The 22007-nt window shown below is 39.0% G+C and overlaps 1 protein-coding gene across 1 annotated transcript in view; it reads right to left on the reverse strand.

Annotated features, from left to right (window-relative positions):
• Positions 1 to 3218: 3218 nt before the first annotated feature.
• Positions 3219 to 22007, reverse strand: part of LOC115348189 (SEC23 interacting protein) — a 28370-nt gene continuing 9581 nt past the window's right edge. Inside the window, 12 exon segments of the mRNA XM_030030488.2 lie at positions 3219 to 4587; positions 7926 to 8026; positions 11956 to 12118; positions 14164 to 14349; positions 15733 to 15835; positions 16566 to 16721; positions 17384 to 17584; positions 17759 to 17854; positions 18234 to 18404; positions 18998 to 19116; positions 19807 to 20015; positions 21358 to 21499. Of these exon segments, the coding sequence (XP_029886348.2) occupies positions 7945 to 8026; positions 11956 to 12118; positions 14164 to 14349; positions 15733 to 15835; positions 16566 to 16721; positions 17384 to 17584; positions 17759 to 17854; positions 18234 to 18404; positions 18998 to 19116; positions 19807 to 20015; positions 21358 to 21499 (1628 nt within the window). The 3' untranslated portion in view covers positions 3219 to 4587; positions 7926 to 7944.

Here is a 22007-nt window from a genome sequence, read left to right on the forward strand (position 1 = left end):
TTTCATTCAAATGGGAATCTTTTGGAAAGGTGCTGGATTTCTTAGAGAGACTCCAGGTTTTTTTCCTTGGAATTAATTCATAAAAATTTCCACCTGAAAATTAATTTTCCGCATGAGACCTCAATGCAAAACTGGACTGTATCAGAGTCTGAATTAGCATATAAAAGAAGTAACCAGAAAGGTGTGACCTTTCAGTGGAAACCGATTAGTTTTTCACTTTTCTGGCTTTTTTTTTTTCAATTTATTCTGCACACTCTGTACTTTTTCTGTCTGTGCCCTTTGCTTCTTCTGTGGCTTTAGGGAACTCACCAACAACCTTTGGTTCCTGCACATGTTCTCTAGTGTAACGCTATCAGGATGAAGTGCTTGTGAAAAAGAAAAGTCAGTCAGAGCACTTTCATCCTTCAATGAACTTACCTTCAAAAAAATGTGCAATTTAAAAGATTTGTAGATATAAAATAAGATCAACACAATGTTACATATGTGCTTACCTGGAAGCACTGCATGCCATTCAACACAGCAGCTTCCTCACAGGAGAGTAAAGGCACTTGCTTTTCGACATTTTCACTAAACGAAGCGCTGTACTTTGTCAAAAGTCTTCAGATCTTCACAAACATCTTCAGGCATACATATTAGGGCACAGAGATAGTCTCCCATTATAAAAGTGAAAGTCAGGCTGCATCAGAGCAGCAAAGGGAGCGAGCATCGAGTTCAGAAGATCCTCTGGAGAACACTTAGCGTGAATGCATTAATTGTAAGAAATATTGATCGAAGTCACTCAGCCAACCTCAGCTGCTGAACTGAGGGAGCCAGTCTCTCACCAGTGGGCCAGAACACAGGTGGCATTAGTTAGAGCCTCTCATTCACAGCCCCAGGTGAACTGTTTTCTGTGATTGGAGCATTTCCTAGAGCAGCTGCTTGTTGCTTAAAACTTTAACGATGACTATCTGTCCCCAGTTTTCAGGAGTAGGAAAGGAGATAAAATGACTCTAGGAAAGTCACAGAGGTACACAGGGTGAGATGAATCTGCTTCACACCCTATCGGGTGGTTTCCGTCAGCAAGAATTAGTCACACATTTTTACCCTTCTGCTATGAGTGCCTTGCAGTCTTCTGTCTTTGCATGAACTACTACGTGGTGATCTGTCTCAAGGATGTTTTAAGCACTGCAGAGTACAACTACCCCACGGGGGCTATCTCTCGGGTTAGGCAGATGGTGCCAATAGCACTTTGCACCTCACACCATGCTTGTTCCAATATTTCTGAATACCTCCACGAGCCTACTAGCACAACTCCATTCAATACAGGACTGCACATGACTGCAGTCTGTATTTTCACGAGGCTCATCGCCTGTGACAGCTGTAGACACATGATCAGGGCTGCAGAACACAGCCAATATTTACCCATCTCTCACATTAAAATCTTGAATTGGTTTAAAGACCACAGCCAAAGTGCCAAAAAGACACCAGGGGTACAGAGAAGAGAATGGGTTCTCTTTTTCTCCATTTACCCCAGCTTAAGTAAACTGCCTCAGCTTCCACTTTCACACTGAAGAGCTTAAAATTAACAGCAGAGATGAAATATGTTTTCCAGGGGCATCCCAGTGCCCCAGCCTAAGAGTACTGGTGTGAATGCTGTAAGTACCAACATCACAACGGAATCAAGAACTTCCCTTCCACCCCACCACCCCAGCTGTTCCTTCCCCACTTCTCTCTGCTCTTCAGCCTCCATATATTTTTCAATAAGTTAATTTAGACAGTTTCACCTTAAACTTTCAATCCTCTCTTCTCCTGTAGAGGCTCCAGAGCCAGGATGCAAGTCTGAAGCAGTGCACTTTTTTGAGGACACTTTCATATTGACATGGGCAGATGACAAGAAAAGCCAGGGCAGAAAACAAGTGGCAATGGGATGGTTATAATTCCCAACACTAATTTCCCCTCCTTTTCCTGTGCTATTATGCCCTGCTACACAGATATCGTTATTAAAAAAACAAACAAACAAAAAACCAAAACCCCACAAACTTCTGGACAATTTTTTTTTTTTAAATGTTTATGATCACTTCAGCACAGATTAAAATATGGCAGGGAAAACTTTAATTTTTTGTATATGGATTACCTAATTAAAGTTTAATTAGCATTGTTTATTCAATTATGGATTCTAATACCTACTACTCCTATTTAGAAAAGTCACAATAAATAAAAAAAAATAACAAACGTAGAACAGCATATATCAGAGGCTGTGCTGTATATGCTCTGCCTAATAAGTTGTTGCAGCATGCTAGGAAGATTTCTGCTGAGGAAGTAATAGGTACATCCGTAGCAGACAAATTCACTCTTTAAACTCCATTTGTTTTACAGTTTTTCTTTGTTTTATATAATCATTGGTTACACTGTTATTTTTCCTTAATGTCTGAACCTTCATTTTCTTTTAAGGTATAAGAATTGCTAGTTACTGTAGTTACAGTCGAATTTTTATTTTTATAACTAGAACCGATTTTAATGCTATATTCCCAAAACAATTTCTCCGCTCCAGACGGTCCTCATTCACCTGCAATATCCTCCTGTGCATCCTTCCATTGCAAAGTAAACTCCTTGCTAGCCAGGGTCCCCCATGCACCAATGCTTTTCACACACCCATAAAATTTTACTGTTCCTTGGTACTGCTGTTCCCTCCCAGGGCGCTGTATCGCAGCCCATCAGCTTTACAGCAAAAGAAGAAAGTGAAAAAGATGCCGTCAGAGCTATTTAAGCATATTCATCATATTATTCAGTGTTGCACAGAGCTGATAAATGTAAGTGTATAATCTTCCACTCTATGATACTTAAGATGAAAAGGAGGCCAGTGGTTGTGGTTTGCAGTTTTTCGTTGGTGGGGGTTTTTTTAATATATTATTACAAAGCAGATTGTGGGTCTTCAGAGGTTAATTTACAAAGATACCAATACATTTGTTTTGGATAGTAAGTTTCATTTGGCAAACTTGCTTCCCAGAGCAAGATGGACTTTGATAAACCAAAGCAGCTCCAGTGGAAAGTCCCAAGATGACTACAGGATTGCAGCACACGGCATGCAAGAAGATGTCAAGGGAAGTGTTCAGTCTTGAGAAGCCAAACAGGAGAATCTTACTGCTGTCCTCAACTATCTAATATGACAGTACAAGAGAAAACAGAGACAGCATTCCTGAAGATGCACAGAGAAAGAACAAGAGGCAAGAGACACAAGCTCCACGTGGGAAATTCTAATTACATATTAGAAAAAAATTTGCAATCATAGTAGTCAAACATTAGAATAGGGGCCAGAGAGGTGAGATCTCCATCCTTGAACAAGGCCCTCAGCCACTCCTGCCTTGAGCACAGGAGCTGGGCTAAGTAACCTCTCCAGAGGTCCCTCCCAACCTGTTTTCTGTAATGGAATACAAAACCTTCCTGTAAAGACCCGCTGGAAATAAGGTATTTTTAATTATAATAACCCAAATATATACACAATAATGTGTCTTTTACATATACCAAGAAAAAAAAACATACTGCATTTCAAAATTCATTTACTGCAATAACAGAGGCAAATACTCAGTAGTAAGGTTAAGTCACTAATATTAAGAAAAGCCACAATTTGCATGTAAGTTGAAGCCAGAGGAAAGCTACAGAAGCTCAGTATTCAGAGGCATAAATTCAAAGGATTTCATACTACCCAACTCATCTCAACTTCATTACATGAAAATGGAGTCTGGATCGTAGGTCTGGACCTAGTTTCTTCTCTAGTACTCATAAGCTTCAGATTCCTCTATTTACATTGACTGTTTTGAGATACTAAACTGCAAGGTCAAGGTTAAGTATTTCAGTTCTCAGCTGCAGCCTAGTTTCACTAAAGTAACCTTAATTACCAGACCAACATGTTATTATAAATTGTTCTTCATTTCAGGAGATGTGAACACTGAACTAGCTGTAACAAACTTCTAACATTTTCAAAGTCAAAGGTTCATTTTTACTTAAAAAAAACCACAATAAAACTCTTAACAGAGGCTTAAAAACGTCTTTATAAAATAATCTCCATCACACTTACAATAGTAAGAAAACGATTCTGATTGCTAGTTTTTAGTATATATGAACTCTTTTGTGTAATCTGTATTAAAGATGGTTATAACTACAGTTCACATTTTATTTTTAAAAGGTGGACCAACAAACATGTCAAGAAAAGCAGATTATTGCTGTTTCTCAACAAGTCCTTTTTAATAAGGACATGCTGCCTTGATGGGCAAAGCATGTTTGACAGCGAGCTGAGACAGGATAGCTGAAGGAGAGAAGTAATGATTTGCATGCCAAAAAAACCCTTCTTCGACGATCACTTTATACTTGGCAACTGTACAATTAAACTGATTTAAGATCAAAACTGTGTCATTCCATCCATCTCTTGAATGACAGTGCTGATCATCTCAAAATTTAAGTTTGCTTGAAGTGACACAAGAAGGTAGAATCTGAGCAAGTTCTGGACCAGCAGAAAAAAAGTCTGACGCTTATCCTGTCATCTGTAACTATGAAAATACTAGGTGTTCTTCAAAGCGTTTTTCACCAGGTCTGTCGGAGCAACAGGTATGGCTGTGCAGAGAAAACAGAACATGTACATATGGGAAATATGAAATATATCAAGTTTCCTATTCCTGTAGTAGTACTAATAAAATTAAATATGCCAACATTCAATTTCAAGAGGACTCAAAAAGATCTAAAAATCCATACACATTTTTTTATCATTTTTTTAATACAATAAGCTCCTGAAATATACTTCTTGTGGACACAAATTGGCAATTACAATTACAAGCAGAAAGAGCCCACAACTGCTCATAGGATGTCATTCACTATACATTTTAATTAGCTACTAGATTCTTTAACTTATGGTAATAAATTATCCTACTCTAAATAGAGACAGAAATAAAGATGCAACAGTTTATACATCCAAGCTTTAATATGCTGGTGCATTCTCCTCCCTCACTACAGCCCCCTAAAAAGAGCTGTAAAAATAAAAATAATGTATAGACAGTCTATAGCGACTTGAACAAATCTTCTAGCCAACACAGTGAAATATACTCCTGTGAATCTAATAAAAAGATCAAGATGCTAGTGGTGGCTATGCTTTACTAAAGAAGGACAAAATTCTCATTTGCAAGAGTCATTTAAAAACATCTTAGTGTTTTCAGTTTCCTTTCAACCAAGTTACCAAAATAGATAGAGGAAATGAAATTTCCAATTTATGTGTTAAAGTTGTCCCAAGCACTTCTTTACATTGTTTACATGAAACCCTGTATTACTGTTTCACAAAGAACAGCTTTAAGATGATCTAGAAGAGCTAAATCAAGTCAGTCATACCAAATAAAAGTAGAACTCAAGAGGTTTTAATACCATTTGTACTATTTTATCAGTGAGTAGAAGCAAACAGATATTGGTAGCTAGTCACCAATTTTAAGTGCAATGAATTCCCCTCATATGTAATTTTAGCTAAGATAGTTAACGCTGCTGACTTGACTTAGTTAAGAGTAAGTTACCAGCAGATGTCAAGAAAAACCTCCGAAGACAGAACACTACACAGCTATGCTATGCATTAGATGCTGTGCATCAATGACCCTCCTTGCTGTCAGAATTTATCCTCCATATGATGAAGCACAGTGGCCACCTTAGCCCTCTTCTACTTTTAAGAACATTGTTTGACCAACTCCTTCCATCTCTCCGAAAGAAAACAATCAGCTAATTCAGACCAGAGATAAAACCAAACATCCAGCTCCTCCCTTAGCTTGCCTCTGCTAAATTTTATCTGCTCCAAAATTACCAGTGTCTCCAAGAAGTTAAAGGGACCTGTACTGGCCAACAGCACCATAAACATCAACATTCCTGAGGAAAGGCAAGCAGGCTAGTAGATCTGTCTCTTTCCCCCTGCTGACAGCAGACACCATGAAATTAAACTGGACAGCAAGAGGTAGCTCTGCGCATCAAAGCAGGGAAGCGGTCAGGTCTCAGCGTTCAAATCAATTAACATGAAAAATATGAAGAGAGAGCCCAGAGCTACCTTTGGCATTTACTCTTTCCCTTGAGCAGCCCACAAAGAGAGAGGCTGTTTCTTCAGATAATCTACTTCTAGATAGGTAAATGGATGTTGCTGTCATAGGCACTGCTGGATAATCCATTACTTTCACACTGCCACCCTTCACATTTGAAGGTCTTAAAAGAAAAAAAACAAAAAGAAAAAACATGCCAACCCTATCTGACTACTGTCTAACACTGGGGGAGAATTTGCCTTTTCCCTACTGCAAGACTTATGCGATATTATTTTAGACAGCATATGTAGACATATTTCTTCTCATGTAAAAAAGATCCTGGTCTTCTAGTGTGCAGCCTTCCCAAGATACTACATGTCATTAACTGCATCCCAGTGGGCCCTAACTGACCTCCCATTTAAGCCTCCAGGATTTGAATCCCCATCTCAAGCACTATTCAGTCAAGCAAGTGGTGAGAGAACTTCTGAGCAATTCCCGATGGTATTACAATCACACAGATTTCCTTAACTATGCTTTGTTGCATGACATCCTGCTAAACGGTCCTCCAACTGTGTAGTTCTCAATGAAAAATACAATTATACCAGTGTATGCCAAAGCTAAGCAACAAACCCACTAGCTTTGTGGTGATAAATTACCACATCCCACCCCCAACCCCCCACAATGAGACTGAAAGTTATTTCTGTAGCAATAAGCTTCATGTGATTTCAGCCTAAGCAGTCATAAAGAAATGAAAGCAGAGAAAAAATTCTGCAACTGTGACTTGAGACTCCACATAAGCCATTGTGATAACTAATACACCACTGTCAGAGCTGTGCAGCCAAACAGTGCCTTTTTCCTATTATTTGGCCATGCTTTAAAAAAATGCATTTGATCAGCTATGACATTTCATTTTAAAAAAAGATGCTATCAACTGACCATCAGAAGCATTCTGTTACAAAAGACTACTAAAACTGTATGGCACCAGGTAAAGATATCTAGAATATTCTCTGAAATGTCAAGTATTTCTCTTCATACTGGGTATTTATGTACCTTGACATTATCAGTTTTTCTGAAAAAATTGAGAAATACATTCAGAAACTATCTTGTCATATGATTCCAAAAAGGTAAGGTGCATATTTCTTCCTCCTTGCCTCTCAAAAGAGAACATAGTCTATTCTACAACACCCAGTGATGCAAACTGATAAAATACAGATCCTCAGTTAGGAAACACACATCTTAAAATAAAAACACCTGCAAGTGTATTTCAGATCTAAGATACTTAATTATATTGTGTATTTAATTTCTTTTCAAAGTGAACCAACTTCTATGCTATATCATTTCACTTGTACTTAAATTCTTAAGCTATACAAAGATAATAAAATACTGGCATATAGAGAGGTCTCATTCAGTAATTTATCAATATTAATGTTTAACACCTTCTTAGGAGACAAGCAACTTCTTCCCTGGCATACATGTGCACAATTGGTCAACCAATACAACAATATGGACATTGCAACAGTGGAACACTGCTGCTCTTCTTTGATCTACTGCACTGTAAATGAAGTTTCATCATATCCAATATCACCAAGTTTTCCTATACTTGAACATTCACTGAACAACTGAACTGGGGGAGAAACATGATAAAGAGAGATCATATTTTTTGACATATTTGTACTGGCAATTATTATCCCATACCAGAAACTCTAACATCAGATATCTTTGGGGAGCGAAGGGGGGAAGAACTTCAAGACTTTCCCTGCATTTAAGTCTGGAAATTGGTTTTGCAATCAAAATGACACTTTGCAGCTGCCCGCTTCATAATTTAAACTTCAGAGGAAAAGAGAACGTAAAGACATCTAAGTTGCAGCTGAATTTCATATGAGTACATAAGTTATATTAAAACAAACTTACAAATTCATGTTTCCACACATCAGTGCTGTGGCTGCTCAGGATTGATATTCATAGTCCTGTATATTTCTTTGAGAAACAACAAGGCAGTGTCTTCAGATCCCCTATGAAGAATGTAAATGCATTATTTTAGTACGGTCCATGTTCTAATTCTTGTAAACCACACTTCATCCCATTCTAGCTCTTTAAAAAGTTTGCACAACTATTGCCCTAGCACTTACCTTTCGGGAACATGATGCTACCTCTACCAACTTCCTTCAAGCTACAGTTCTTCAACAGTTTTGCCTTATTTCTGCTATCAGCCCTAGCCTACGCATTTACCTTTTTCTACTGCGTTTTCCCCCATTCTGTCCCCTCTAACTTACTATGCTGCAACTCAAAATGCCCTTCTCTATCCACTTCTTTGATGTTACTCATTTGGCTTAAATATCCTCAAATAATCTATCACTTTTTGTCTGCAATGGGCTCCTGAATATACTCCACCAAGAATACATTCTAGTTGTCAAGGCTTTCTTCCTTTACTTGCTCCACTGCATGTATTAGCCCAATGTCAAAACTCTGCCTTGCCAGTTCTATCAGCAATATTCTAATTCTTCTCTCCTAACTGGCTGGCACTTTCTTGTAAATAGACTATGTGAAATACCCATAGTCTTCCTCTCTTCCTTACTGCTAAAAAGTAAGGAAGTTCTCAAATAATTTAAAGATTAATATAATTCAAGTGCCATGTTTCCAAGTTGCTATTTTCCCTCCTCTTTTAAAAATCAAAGCTTCAGGCTATCTGTATTTAAATTTAACAGGGACAGACTTAAATCTTCTTACTCATCTATAAAATGTTATTTAAACACACATAAAAAATACCAATATAAAAGAGTAAGAATTGCTGTAAAAAAAATAACAAAGTTAAACAGGCATATTTTAACAAAGTTCCAAAGCTGCAGGAGTTGTTAGATAAGGGTAGCTTCCTGTGCTTTTTAAAAGAAATGACACAGGGAGACAGTAAAGAAGATTTAGACAGTCCAACTGTTATTTACGGAACACCAGTACAGAGCTAAATGTGCAAGCTAAGGGACTACAGATATTTTCCACAACTGAGTACAGAGATAGTAACCACATTTCTTGATGGTCTCTGTTATTAAATGAGCAAGCAAACAAGAAAGCAGAAGGATCAACACAGAAGCTCTGTTCTCTCTAACGCACAGAGCATTTCATTTAAGGCTTTCCCCACCACCCCCCTCAAAAAAAAAAAAAAAAAAAAACAAATAACCAAAAAAAACCCCACCACCACCACCACACTCTCATATTTGGGTCAGTAATCATCGTGCTTAACTTCCTTACTTGAATAACAAAAAAACCTATGGGTAGCAAGTTTTTAAAAACCTGGCAATGATCAGCTGCCGCCTTGTAGAAAAGAACTCCCCGTTCCTTCAACTCTACTCACGAAACAGCACTGCCACCACTGGGTCACCAACTGCTTGGGAGCCCTGCCAGAGCTCAATGCTCAACAGTGCTGGCACATATCAGCACTGCAGCCTTGATAATCCCTTCTCTGGCAGGTACTGATCTTTGACAATGTCAGTGGTACTGACTTTAATAAGATCCTTCAGGTAATGCTTTCAATTCTGTATTTTAACCCCTGGAAAAATGCCTGCTTCTAAAAATTATTAGCTATTGAAAATCAAAACCTTCAAAAATAGTGTTGAGCACTGCTTGTCCGGCACCTGCTAAACTCAAACCAAGAGGCGAGTCACTCCTCCCTCACCAATAGCATTTTGCACAGCTCAGCAACTGACATCCAAGCTTGTCTATTACATATAAAGGTGTGTTGTCATGTCGCCAAACACAGTTTACGCATCCCTTGCTCTACTATTCCACACCTTGTGTATATTCATGCGTGCTTAATTTTATGACAATAATAAAATGTATACAATAACACACCAAAAAAAGAGAACAACTCGTAAGGGCAAATGCAACAGGTCAGTGGTTACTGCTATTCCTTGTGAGAGACTGAAAGAGTTAATGTCTCAAACATTGTGGTGGGGCAAGTTCTGCATAACAACAAACACTGCATAACAACTAGCCCCAGGGGAACCGAAGCCGATCAGCACAGGTCAGCAGAGGACATCAGCAACAGAACTGGGAAGGCCTGTGGGAGCTCTGTGTTCAGATGTGCTGAGCAGGGCAGCTCACCATGCACGGCCAAAGATCAAACGATGGTCATGCCTGCAGGGAAGAAGTTACTCCCAAGCAACCCACACAAACCCCACAAGACACCTAATTAGCCCAATGAGTTCCAGTGTCCACCCAAAGGAGGGGCAAGGAGATAATAAAAGGACACAAACTGAAGCCCCAGGCACATGTACCCACCAGAACTGGACTCCTTGGCTGACTAGAGCAACGCTGGACCCAGGAACGGTGAAATTTTTCTCTTTTCTTTTCCTCTTCCTCTCTCCGTCTCGCTTTCTCTTTCTCTCTCCTTTTTCATACTCCCTACTCCTCATCCCTTTGGACACAAAACCGTTGACCAAGTCTGGGACTAGGAATGGATCCAGCCACCCCTGGGCTCCTCTCTGAGGAGTCTAGAAAGCAAGGGGGTCTGCTCTGAACCTCCTGACCCAACAGGAGGGATCTCCTTCTTCCCTGAATTGATGTATATGGTTACCCCAGGTTACATGGTTTACTGAGGTAATTTCATGCCAGTTCCTGTTGTGAGAGACCCCACCACCTACTGTTACACCTCCCAGTTCAGGCTGCTTCTGCCATGAATAAAACGTTCAACTGATCATTTGGTGTCGTTTCACCTTAATTTAGCCCAAGGGAATTCCAAACTCACCACTACCCCTGCCTGGTCTGTCCAGCCCCGGTCATGACATTCCTATAAATGGAGTTATATCTTTCTCCATTTGATACACGTAAGCACTTACAAAAATTGAAACCAAATCCAGATAAGGCAATGGAGTACTGCAGCTCTGACTACACGATGACATCAGACTCTGCTTCTTGTTCTATAAATTGTTCTGTATACAAGCAACCACTGTACACAAGTGGTAAATCATAACCATCCAAATTTTCCTGTAAATTCCACTATACCTTTTTTCTTCCTTTTTTTTTTTGTTAATACCCAGCAATTTCATTCCAACATGAAGAGGTAATAAAAGTTTTACTACATATTGTAGTCTAGTACAATTCCTTCATGAATAGTTTTATTTGAAAAACTACAGCTGTCAAAATGCTCATAGAGCTTTCCTTGTTTTGAAAATGATTGTAGCGAAAGGTGTGCATTTTGAATGTCAAAGTTCATAAGAACAGTATGCAATGTCTTTATTGTAAATAGGATAATAGATTTGTTTACTTTGTGCTAACGCAGAGTTTTATTTTGAAATGAGATTAGCTAAGGGTGACATCTAGGTGCAACACCTTGAGACTGACATTCCTGGAGAGTCATATATACTGTTTACTTAATACTCAAACTGTCTCAATTATATAACACTTGAGCATCCAGAGTATAACAAATTTATCTTTACAGTATGCCTGTGTGGGAAGGCAGTATCTTTCCAAACAAGAGGCCATTTCAGAATTAAGTGATGAGGACCTCATATCCAACTTGGCAGTCATCTTTTCCAAACATTTCAAAGATTACAAAGACCCAGAAAACTCAGGTCTCTTAAGTCACATGCATACACATCGACCACTGGAACCACTCCTATTCTGGTAGCTTTATAATTGGTCAGTCCTTTTGCAACGTTTTAACTTCTCAAATCAGCAGTAGCCTGAAAAATAGATCTGTGTATATAAACCCAGTTATTTTTGTCAAACTGTACTTGAAGTGGAACACTAGGGCATGATTTTTGACAGACATCACCTGAGTTTTCATTATAAAATGCTCAAGACAGGAAACATGGCTCTAGCCATTGTCATAGGTAAATAACAGACAATAGGAGTAAGATAAATGGTAGGCAAGTCATTACCAACATTTAAAGATACACGGTTATATCAGAAAAGCAGCATCTATAGAATCATAAATATTTCCTCTTACCAGTAGCACAAATGACTCTGTAAAGCAAAAAGGTATTCGTTGAAGCTTTCTATTGGTTTTTCTTGTAGAACATAATCAATACGACGTCCTCCGTTTAGCATTCCAACCTTCACTAAAAAATCTTCATCTTTTGGAGGTTCTGGACTTTCAGTGATCTTTTCAGCTAAAATTAAAGAGTTTAAGATTTAAACTATTTTCAAGCACAGCCTGCTTGACTATAATCAAGAAATATCACCTATTTTCCCTGCTATAATTTCCAAGTGCTTGCGATAAGACAATAATAACAGCCTCAACTGACTAGCACGCCACTGCAGAATTCGGAAAGGTTACTGGAACTATAGGCTTATTTCTTTCATAACAGTTTAAACAGAGTTTGTTTGAAGAACAGCTCACAAAGTAGCAGCTAAGCAATTTGAAAAACAAACCCCACTGTTTATACATAGACAGATCCAGTCACTCCACAAGCAAATAACATGAAATAATATATTTTTACATCCCCCTTGCATAGAGTCAATCACTATCCTCAATTTAAACCAGGAGGAATGTTTCGTCTTTGTAAGGATAGACATAGCCAGCATTACTAAATACTGACGGATAATTCACAACCGGGAAGCCTGCCCTTGGTATCACTGGGGTAGTATTTATATCCAATAAGTTTATTTTCCTCAACAGCATTTTATTCAGTTAAGAGTACATACTTAAATGCTTCTTAGCTCATCCCAAAAACTCAGCAGAACACTGATGAAGAGAATAAATCTCACAAATATTTATTTGTATTAATTTGCCCTGACAGGAAAGAAAACACAACGGATTTAAAAACCTGCCCTTCCAACAGAAAGTTGAAAGGTTATACAAACTCAAGCCTAAAATATCCTTCAGTAAAAGCTCTTACCTTTTCCTTTCCTAAAAGGCAAAAAAATTCAGCAGTAGATCTTACATTTAACATTAATACTCCTGTATTGGGCTTGTGTGGCAAGGTTTTGGTAGTGGGGGGGCTACAGGGGTGGCTGCTGTGGGAAGCTGCTGGAAGCTTCCCCTATGTCCATATGTCCGACAGAGCCAATGCCAGCCGGCTCCGAGACGGACCCGCCGCTGGCCAAGGCCGAGCCCATCAGTGATGGAGGTAGTGCCTCTGAGAGAACAGATTTAGGAAGGGGGTGGCAGGGGGGAACAACTGCACAGCAGCAACTGCAGCCAGAGAGAGGAGTGAGAACATGTGAGAGAAACAGCCCTGCAGACACCAAGGTCAGTGCAGAAGGAGGGGGAGGAGATGCTCCAGGCGCCGGAGCAGAGATTCCCCTGCAGCCCGTGGGGAAGACCACGGTGAGGCAGGCTGTCCGCCTGCAGCTCATGGAGGTCCACGGGGGAGCAGATCTCCACCTGCAGCCCGGGGAGGACCCCACGCCGGAGCAGGGGGTTGCCCAAAGGAGGCTGTGACCCCGTGGGAAGCCTGTGCTGGAGCAGGCTCCTGGCAGGACCTGCGGCCCCGTGGAGAGAGGAGCCCACGCTGGAGCAGGTTTGCTGGCAGGACTTGTGACCCTGCGGGGGACCCACACTGGAGCAGGCTGTGCCTGAAGGACTGCGGAAGGGACCCACGCTGGAGCAGTTTATGAAGAACTGCAGCCCATGGGAAGGACCCATGTTGGAGAAGTTCATGGACGACTGTCTCCCATGGGAGGGATCCCACGCTGGAGCAGGGGAGGAGTGTGAGGAGTCCTCCCCATGAGGAGGGAGTGGCAGAGACAATGTGTGATGAACTAACTGCAACCCCCATTCCCCATCCCCCTGCATCGCTGGACAGAAGGAGGTAGAGAATTCGGGAGTAAAGTTAAGCACAGGAAGAAGGGAGGGGTGCGGTGAAGGCGTTTTAAGATTTGGTTTTTATTTTCTCATTATCCTACTCTGATTTGATTGGTAATAAAATTAAAATAATTTTCCCCAAGTTGAGTCTGTTTTGCCCATGACGGTAATTGCCAAGTGATCTCTTCCTGTCCTTATCTCAACCCATGGGCCTTTCATTATATTTTCTCTCCCCTGTCCAGCTGAGGGGGGGAATGACAGAGTGGCTTTGGTGGGCACCTGGCATCTAGCACAGAGGCCTCTTTAATAGGGTCAAGAAAATCAATAGCAAGCAATCACTAGGATACTCAAGTTTCTACTAACTTGAGATCAATAAGTTATAAGAAAAACAATAATGTGTCCACATACCTTCTACCACTTGCTTTTCTTCTTCCTCTTTAATCTGGTTAGCTACTTTCTCCAGTTCTGCTTGTAGCTGAGTTGAAGATGTGTGAGCACGTGCAAATTCATTAAGGGTCTGCCATGCACTCTTCAAAGAGCTAATAAAACCCTGTTTCAGATCAGATCCCATACGAGAGAGAGAGTCTTTCAACTCTAAGAAAAAGTAAAAGTAAAAAAGAAAAAGAAAAAAAATCACCACAGTAGAAGGAATTAAAATTATAAACTAAAACCAGAATGATGAAACCCTGTTCAACAAACATCCCAACTGTTAGGAGAAACAGGCTTGCTACGTCACGCATGTGTGTTTCTTGCTTCTCTATTCCATTCAAAAAGATTAGGTGAAATGCAATTAATACACAATTGGTTTCTCTGAATGGGTCAATGAGTTAAAACCTACTAGCACAGGAAACACTCAACATCCTCCAAATCCAGAAGGGTCCACAAAAATAGCTACACCAGCCAATCCGTCAACACCAACACCGTCCACAACCACTCCTAACATCCTACACTAAAGGAAAAGTAGAGAGACTAGTTTCAAACTCCAGCACAGCAGAAGAGACCAGAAGAGCTGCCAATGTCTCTTGCAGTAGTAGTGAATTTGGAGAAGCACTCCTGGACAACTCTAGCCTGTAATTCTGCTATAGTTTAGTAACTGTGTCACCAGTAACCAAGCTGCCATTCAATACTGGTGGGAAACTGAATGAAGGAGAGCTCTTCACAATAACTGGTTAGAATCACAGCGGTCTGTTAGGTCAGGGCTCACAACTGTTCCATGGAACATTCACCTACATCAAAGAAAAAACAGTGACGAGCAACAGACCATATTTTTCTCCTTTACTATATACACTTTTTGAGAGTTGTAACCTAAACATTCCTTAACAAGTACCTTGTCTAGTCTAGAAAAGCAGACCCCTTCTCTAATGTACCCTTCTAAAGTATAGATGCTGCAGAATTTCTCCATCCAAGTGCCTGTAGACAGGCTTTCAGGAGGGCTCTCTGAACTTGTACAACAGTAATATTGTCAACATTACAGCAAAACCGACTTTCCTTATTAGGTATACAAAATTTAAGTATAGCACCTCGATTTGATGTGTACTTGTGAGCAACAAAATCCAGTCCCTGCCCATCAATGGCTATGGAACCACCTTTTTACACAATGTTTCCAATACTGAACAAACACTGGTTAAACAGTTCATGGTGGTCATTAGGGACAAGGTACAAAAAAAACCCCAGTAAATTTAGTTTCTGTTTCACATCGTCTTAGAAATTAAGGTGAACAAGCAATGTACAGCGATTTTAAAATGGAACTTTGGTAATCAGAAGCTCAAATCTGGAGGAATTACTATTATTACATCTGAATGCAATTGTGAATGCCCAACTTATGGGGCTGGGAGGAATCCCCTCTGATGTTTAGGAAAAACATGGAGTCAGACATCCAGGAACATTCATTAGTCTCTTGAAATTTTACAATATTCTAATGCATCAAATGAGTAAATTAGGCATGAGAACCATATATGAAGTAAGTTTTCTTTTTACCCAGGTGAAGCCTTTTTCTGCCTTTATGATGTGGAATGAGAACTGGTTTTAAATCCACGTCTTCAGTGATCATTGGTTCTAACCTGTAAGCTACTGGATCAAGCTGTTAAGAAACAACACGTTGACATTTAGTTATCATAGAAATTATTCTCATTATCATATTTCAGTAAAAAAAAAAATACCTATTTACGATTAATAGAGAACCACTTTTGAATTCTGTTCTATTTCACTTTATAGAAACTCAGTTCATGACCATTTACTAATTAAGTCTTGTTCCCCTACAGACAGAGATCCTAAAGAGGAAACACAACACTGAAAGAGCAGCAAAATTTTCTTGCACTCTGATGATCTCTACCAACACGTCACTGTTTAATTGTTAAGCAAGATGGGACAGAAGAGGACAAATGTACTGCATGTGCTGCAAAACCTCTAAGGACTTCTAAATTTCCCAGAATCTAAACTGGAAACTCAGAGAAGTCCTGTAAACGGCTCAAATACAAACACTTTATAAAAATCTACAAGAGTGGCTTGAAATTAATGGAAAAAAAAAAAATCCTTTAAGCTCTGAAAATGAACAGAACAAATATTATTAAGCCAACCCATACCTAGAATGCTAGGTATGGAATCTATAGCCAGCTCTACTTCACTTTTGCAGTAAAGACCACAAATATTTGGAATATGTATTTCAGTTGGGTCATTTTTTAAAAAAGGGTGTTTTGCGAAATGTACGTAGGGGAACGAGAGGTGTAATGCTTAGAGGTTCAAACCTAGTATTCTGCATTGTTGTCATCTGCATCAACTAAAATCAAATCTCAAAAGTACTGCTTACTCACTGGATGATAGATATTGAAGAATCCCTTGCAGGTAGGAAGCCTGTAGTTTTCATCAATCTTCTCCACACCTCTCACAGTAAGGAACACACCAATAGGAGAACCGAGAGCAAAGAAAATATCTGGTTCAAAGTCCAATGCACTGTAAACCACAGAAACCTAACAGACAGAAATCAGATATAAAACCTCTTAGAACTGCCAGCTAGTTAATATAATGCTTAGCTAGGAATGAAAAACAAGTTCTGTATTAAATCAACCACACGCTCACAATACTTCCAGGAAGCTTCAGCTACATTGCCCTCTTCCATACTAATACCATAGTACTAGTACATATTAATAGTATAATATTTAAATGATTTTTAAAGAAAAAATTCAGAAGTATAAAAAAAAAATTTTAAAATATATTTAAAACAGGAAGTCTTCAAGGTTTGGTTTTTAAGTTAAGTTTGAGGTAAAACTTAAATATATCAGTATAAATGGATCAATTTAGGCTACCATGTTAACTGTAAAGCCACGGAACCATTCAATATCATGTCATTCACACAGTTCTGCTTCTGGAACAGAACCATGTTTACAGCTCACTTATTGCTGAAAGAAAAAATGAATTGTAGTAGCATCCTTGTTATAATAAGTTTTGCTTTTCCGTAATCTAACCCACTCTACCCTTTGGCAGTAGGGAGGGCTGGGAAAGTTCTATGTAAACATAACTTTTGTACAACAATCAAGGGGAGTAGCACAAAGTCACCAACATTAAAAGAAACAAAACCAAGCAAAAGGACAGCATTCTTCCAAATGAATCATTTAAATCTAGGTAGTCTCACCTGGCCAGTTCCAACTTCAAAATACTCATAGTCAATGTTCACAGATGAAACAGATGCACCAACAGGAAGCTTCCTCTTTGGGGGTAGCTGACCAGACTCTGAAGGGGAGACAGAAGCCTCTTTTGCTTTCTGGGCATCTTCTTGAGTTTGCAGTGTGGCAGCCAGCACTGCTTTCTTTTCTGCTACTGTTTTCTTTTGTTCCTTTTGAGAAAAGTTTCAAAATCAAGAAAAAGGTTTATTTCACAGTTGTCAAAATTCCTTTCATAAATCCATGATGTTAACAAGTGTTTTAAAGAATAGAAGTTACTCCACAGTAAGGAAGTTAGTTACATTTGCTTAACAACATTTTATTTCATTCCTGAAAAATGTATTTACCTGCTTGGCTGCTCTGTCTTTTACAAAATTAGCTATTTTCTTTCTTGGTCCAAGAGGTATCCCCATTTCCTTCAGGTCATCAATTGTACACATGAGCTTAAAAAACACACACACACACACACATCAAAGATATAAAGTATCTTTTCTAGTAACATATATAATTTCTTATTGGCAATGACTTATGAAATAGGTAAGACATTTTATAAAGCTACAGAAATTACAAAAAATTGAAGACATGATACAAAGCACCTTAACATAATTGGGGGGGATACACCACACCAAGAAAAATAGTCACATAACATTTAGTCTTCATGTCATGCATTAATTACCTTACCTTTGCAACTGCTTTCATGCCTCATGGTACACTAAACTCATAAAGAAAAAAAAGAGAAAAAAAAAAACAAACACACCCCCCCCCCCCCCCCCCCAAACATACCCTGGGCAATCCCCATAAATCAAGTGAACATTATTATACCAGAGACTCCATGTCAATTCGCTCTTTTTCAAATGTGCTTGCATAGTCTGATAAACTAAGCATTTCCAGAGTCTTCTGCAAAGTAGGAACATCATCATCTACTTCAGGCTCACAAAGGTCATCACCAGAAGTAGTAATTGAGGAGCCCAAGGAACTGGTATCTTCAGTCATCTTAACAAAACAGCACAGAAATGGAATCACATCATCTAACAGTGAAAAACCAATACGCAGCAAGTAGAAACAAGTTTAACTATTTTCTCATAAAAACATTATCACTTAAGCTTTGTAAATTTATACCCATTCTTAGTAAAGCAGGATAAAGATTTTACACTAATAATAGACCAGCGAAATACATACTTAAAAATTACTAAGAAAGGCAAAAGCTTTCCAACACTCAGAAATATTTCCTTTTACTTGTCAAACAACTGGTAACTGTTTCAAGCCTGAACACAGGTAGATTCTTTCCCTCTTATGCATCTCCCCCATCATTCAGATATTGTTAAGAGTCAAGTTACATGTCCACAAGGGTCAAAGCTAATGTTCATGATCAAATCCCATTACTGGCCTATTTGGAACTTGAGAGAGATGCGAATAGTTTGTCCTGAGAATGGACAATATTTACAAAACTGCATATTTCCAATAACATGTTAAAATGTACTATCAGAACCCACAACCATGTTTCAGCTAATAAATTTTGAAAACTTAAGAAAAAGTTGCTGAAAATATCATATCTATTTTCCTGGAAAGACTAGCATGCAAATTACCTGTTTATCATGAACAGCCACGTCCTTTACAGTCCCATTAACACCAGCGAATGGTCCAGTATTTACTGATGAAGCCAAGTCCTTCTGGTTAGACAGTATGTCAAACAGAATTAAGGAACCTGGAAACAGGAATTAAAGTTGCCTTGGGAAAAATGTCAGATTTTCCTATCCCTAAATCCCAAGCATGATTTATATGCAATAGTAATAGCAATGTACAGACTGATCAAAAAAGATGGGTGAATTAAAACTAAAATACCCACATATTAAATTGAACACGATCTTTCTCAGCAAAAAGCAAACCTTTCCCCCCAGCCTCCCCCCCCAGTTCATGCTTTACGTAGTTGCCATGATTAAACTATCTTTCCTTAACCATCTTAGACTGCTTGCCAAACTGGAGAAAAAGTTCCAGCCCAAACCAGTATGCCATATGTCGTTATAACACTTATTCTATGTTCCAAAAAATTATCTTACTTTTACTAAGTGGGGGTTCTGAGACACAGAATTTACCCACCTAACAAGACACCAGATAACCTGTCAACTTTTAAACACAAATTAGACACTAAGTCTTCATGAAGGAAACTAAAGTGGGGGCAGGGTGGGGCAGGGAAATGTACGCATCCATGAAGTACTAATCTTCTCTCAAAGCTTTATAAACTTAGTTATTGAGAGGTGTTTGACTTTTAGTCAGCCATATTCTGAAAGACAACCATGCCCTATCAGCTAATTTTAGCCTCACGCTTAATGAAGGTTCCATTTTCCTTAGTGTAGGAATGCTGGTTTTATCCCAAATCAGTTCCTTGGATAAGTACCTAAACTGTGCCCAGCCACAGAGACTCCTCCTTTGAAGTCTGGGTTGCGACTCATGAAAAGTGCATACAAACGATTCATTTCCATCCCTACTTTATCCACGATCGTCTGACAGTAGGTGGGGCTGTTGTAAAACAGTATGTCAAGGAGTGTTTCATTGGTGAAGTGGCGCAGGCGTCCAATGCTCGGCAAAGTGATTTTTTTTATGTTCCTAGTAACACAAAATCATTAGAAGCATGAATGCCTTTGAAGAAACGCAGATAAGAACTTTGATAAGTTTTGAAACGACAGGTAGTAGAACTGCAATGTAAACACTACAGATATGGTTTCTACAAACATTAAAAAAAAAAAAATACAGCCTTCTGACCTCATTGCATATTCATACGTTAGTGCTATCTGCTGATTGTACATATTTGAGAAAGACACAGCTCCCCTTTTTCTCTCCAGGCTGAAGAGATGTCTGAAATAATCTCTTCTTTGTTCCAACACTGCTCTCATATAGTAACAGGGAAGTTTTGTGAGCAGATTGGTCAAAGTGGAAGAGAAAAAGAACTCGCATATAAAAATTGAAGGTGAAATTCAAGTAACAGGCAACATAATACTCTTTTTGAAGAAGAAACTTCGCATCACCATCTGCCTGCCTGGAGTTAAGACAGCTGCAATGGAATTGCTAGAGAACTGAGACTGCCTTAGTTAGTGTTGCCTGGTTTGATTAACAGAATAAGGATCCTTCCTCGTGATAATGCAGTGTTCAAGTGTGAATAAAAGACTAAGACTCTAGGAAAGCAATATGACTTGACTGAGCTAGAACAGTCGGGAGAACACCAGCCTGCGCTCTAAACGGTACAGGTTGCTACCCTCGCAATTTCTATTTCCCTATCTCTGAGCGAGAGAAAACAGCTTGAAATGTCAAGCAATAGCAAAGGGATAGGCACCAAGAAGTAATTTTAAAATAGATTTTAAAATGATGTAACACTCCTACCCAAACATAGACGCTTTGTTTAAAAAAAAATAAAAAATAAAAAAAATCTTAGCTCAACTGCCTAATGATAATTCAGGTACTACTTTAGAACTGGACAGAGGGCTCAATGCCTTCCTCAGAAGGAGGACACTGACATCTAGGGTGAGACTCAATCAGACTGCAGGAAGGTACAGGTGAGAAAACTCCCCACTCTAAATTGTACACAGCTGTTGCTGGGCAATACATCATGCTCACCACCTCATACTTACGATCACTATCTCTACACACTCACTCATTGTCATGTATCAACGCATTAGCCACTTTCATGAAAATGCAGTACTGAAAAACTGTGTGTGTATGCGTATCCTGTCACTCAATGTCATGAAAATAAACAAGAAAAAAATACTCCACATGCCTTTCCAGCTTTCCTTATACTCCTCATCAAAATGTTAATTAACAAAAACCACGATTCTCTTTTGTAACAGTCACATATTTGTTCATCTAGCTTAAAGAGCATATTAACTTCTCTTTTTATCCACTTTACAAAAACTCTAAGATGCAGCTTGTACGAAGTTCTCAACATTATACTCACCTGTCTACACCTGTTGCATCTCCGTGCAGAGAACTATGCCAGTGAACTGGGAGAAATTCCACCCTGCTCACTTTATGTTCCTCTAAAGATTTCCTAAAGTGAGTCTGCAACAACTTCAGAGAAACAGTCCTAAAATCATCAACTGTAGAGAAGAAGAGTAATGAAAATCTGACAGTAGCAGTACTCATGTAGCACACAATTACAAATATTCTTTTTTTGCCCTCCAACTTCAGACACAGTCAATTATAAATGAAGGAAACTGTGAAGTGGAAAAATCTTCTCAAGTATTACTCCTCTAACTATAAGAAAATGTATTTTTTTTTTTTAAAAAGTAGATTTTCTAGCAAGGTTCTATTCATCTCGCAATGAATGCATTTTTACTCCATGACCAGACATGGCCACCCTAATTTCCTCAGTTGTACTAGAGTGTATTAAAAAAAAAAAAAACAAAATATACAACCAAAAAAACACCCACACAAACACCACCACAAACACAAGCCACACAAAGCAAACATATACATCCACACCACAAAAAAAAACCCCACATCCCACACACCCCGAAACCCAAATCATTCTGCAAGTCTAATATTGAGGTCTAATATTAAGACCAGTTAAAGCCATAAGTCTGACAAAACACGGATTCTGCTTTT

Source organism: Aquila chrysaetos, chromosome 11, assembly GCF_900496995.4.
Source record: "Aquila chrysaetos chrysaetos chromosome 11, bAquChr1.4, whole genome shotgun sequence".
Taxonomy (NCBI): Eukaryota; Metazoa; Chordata; class Aves; order Accipitriformes; family Accipitridae; genus Aquila; species Aquila chrysaetos.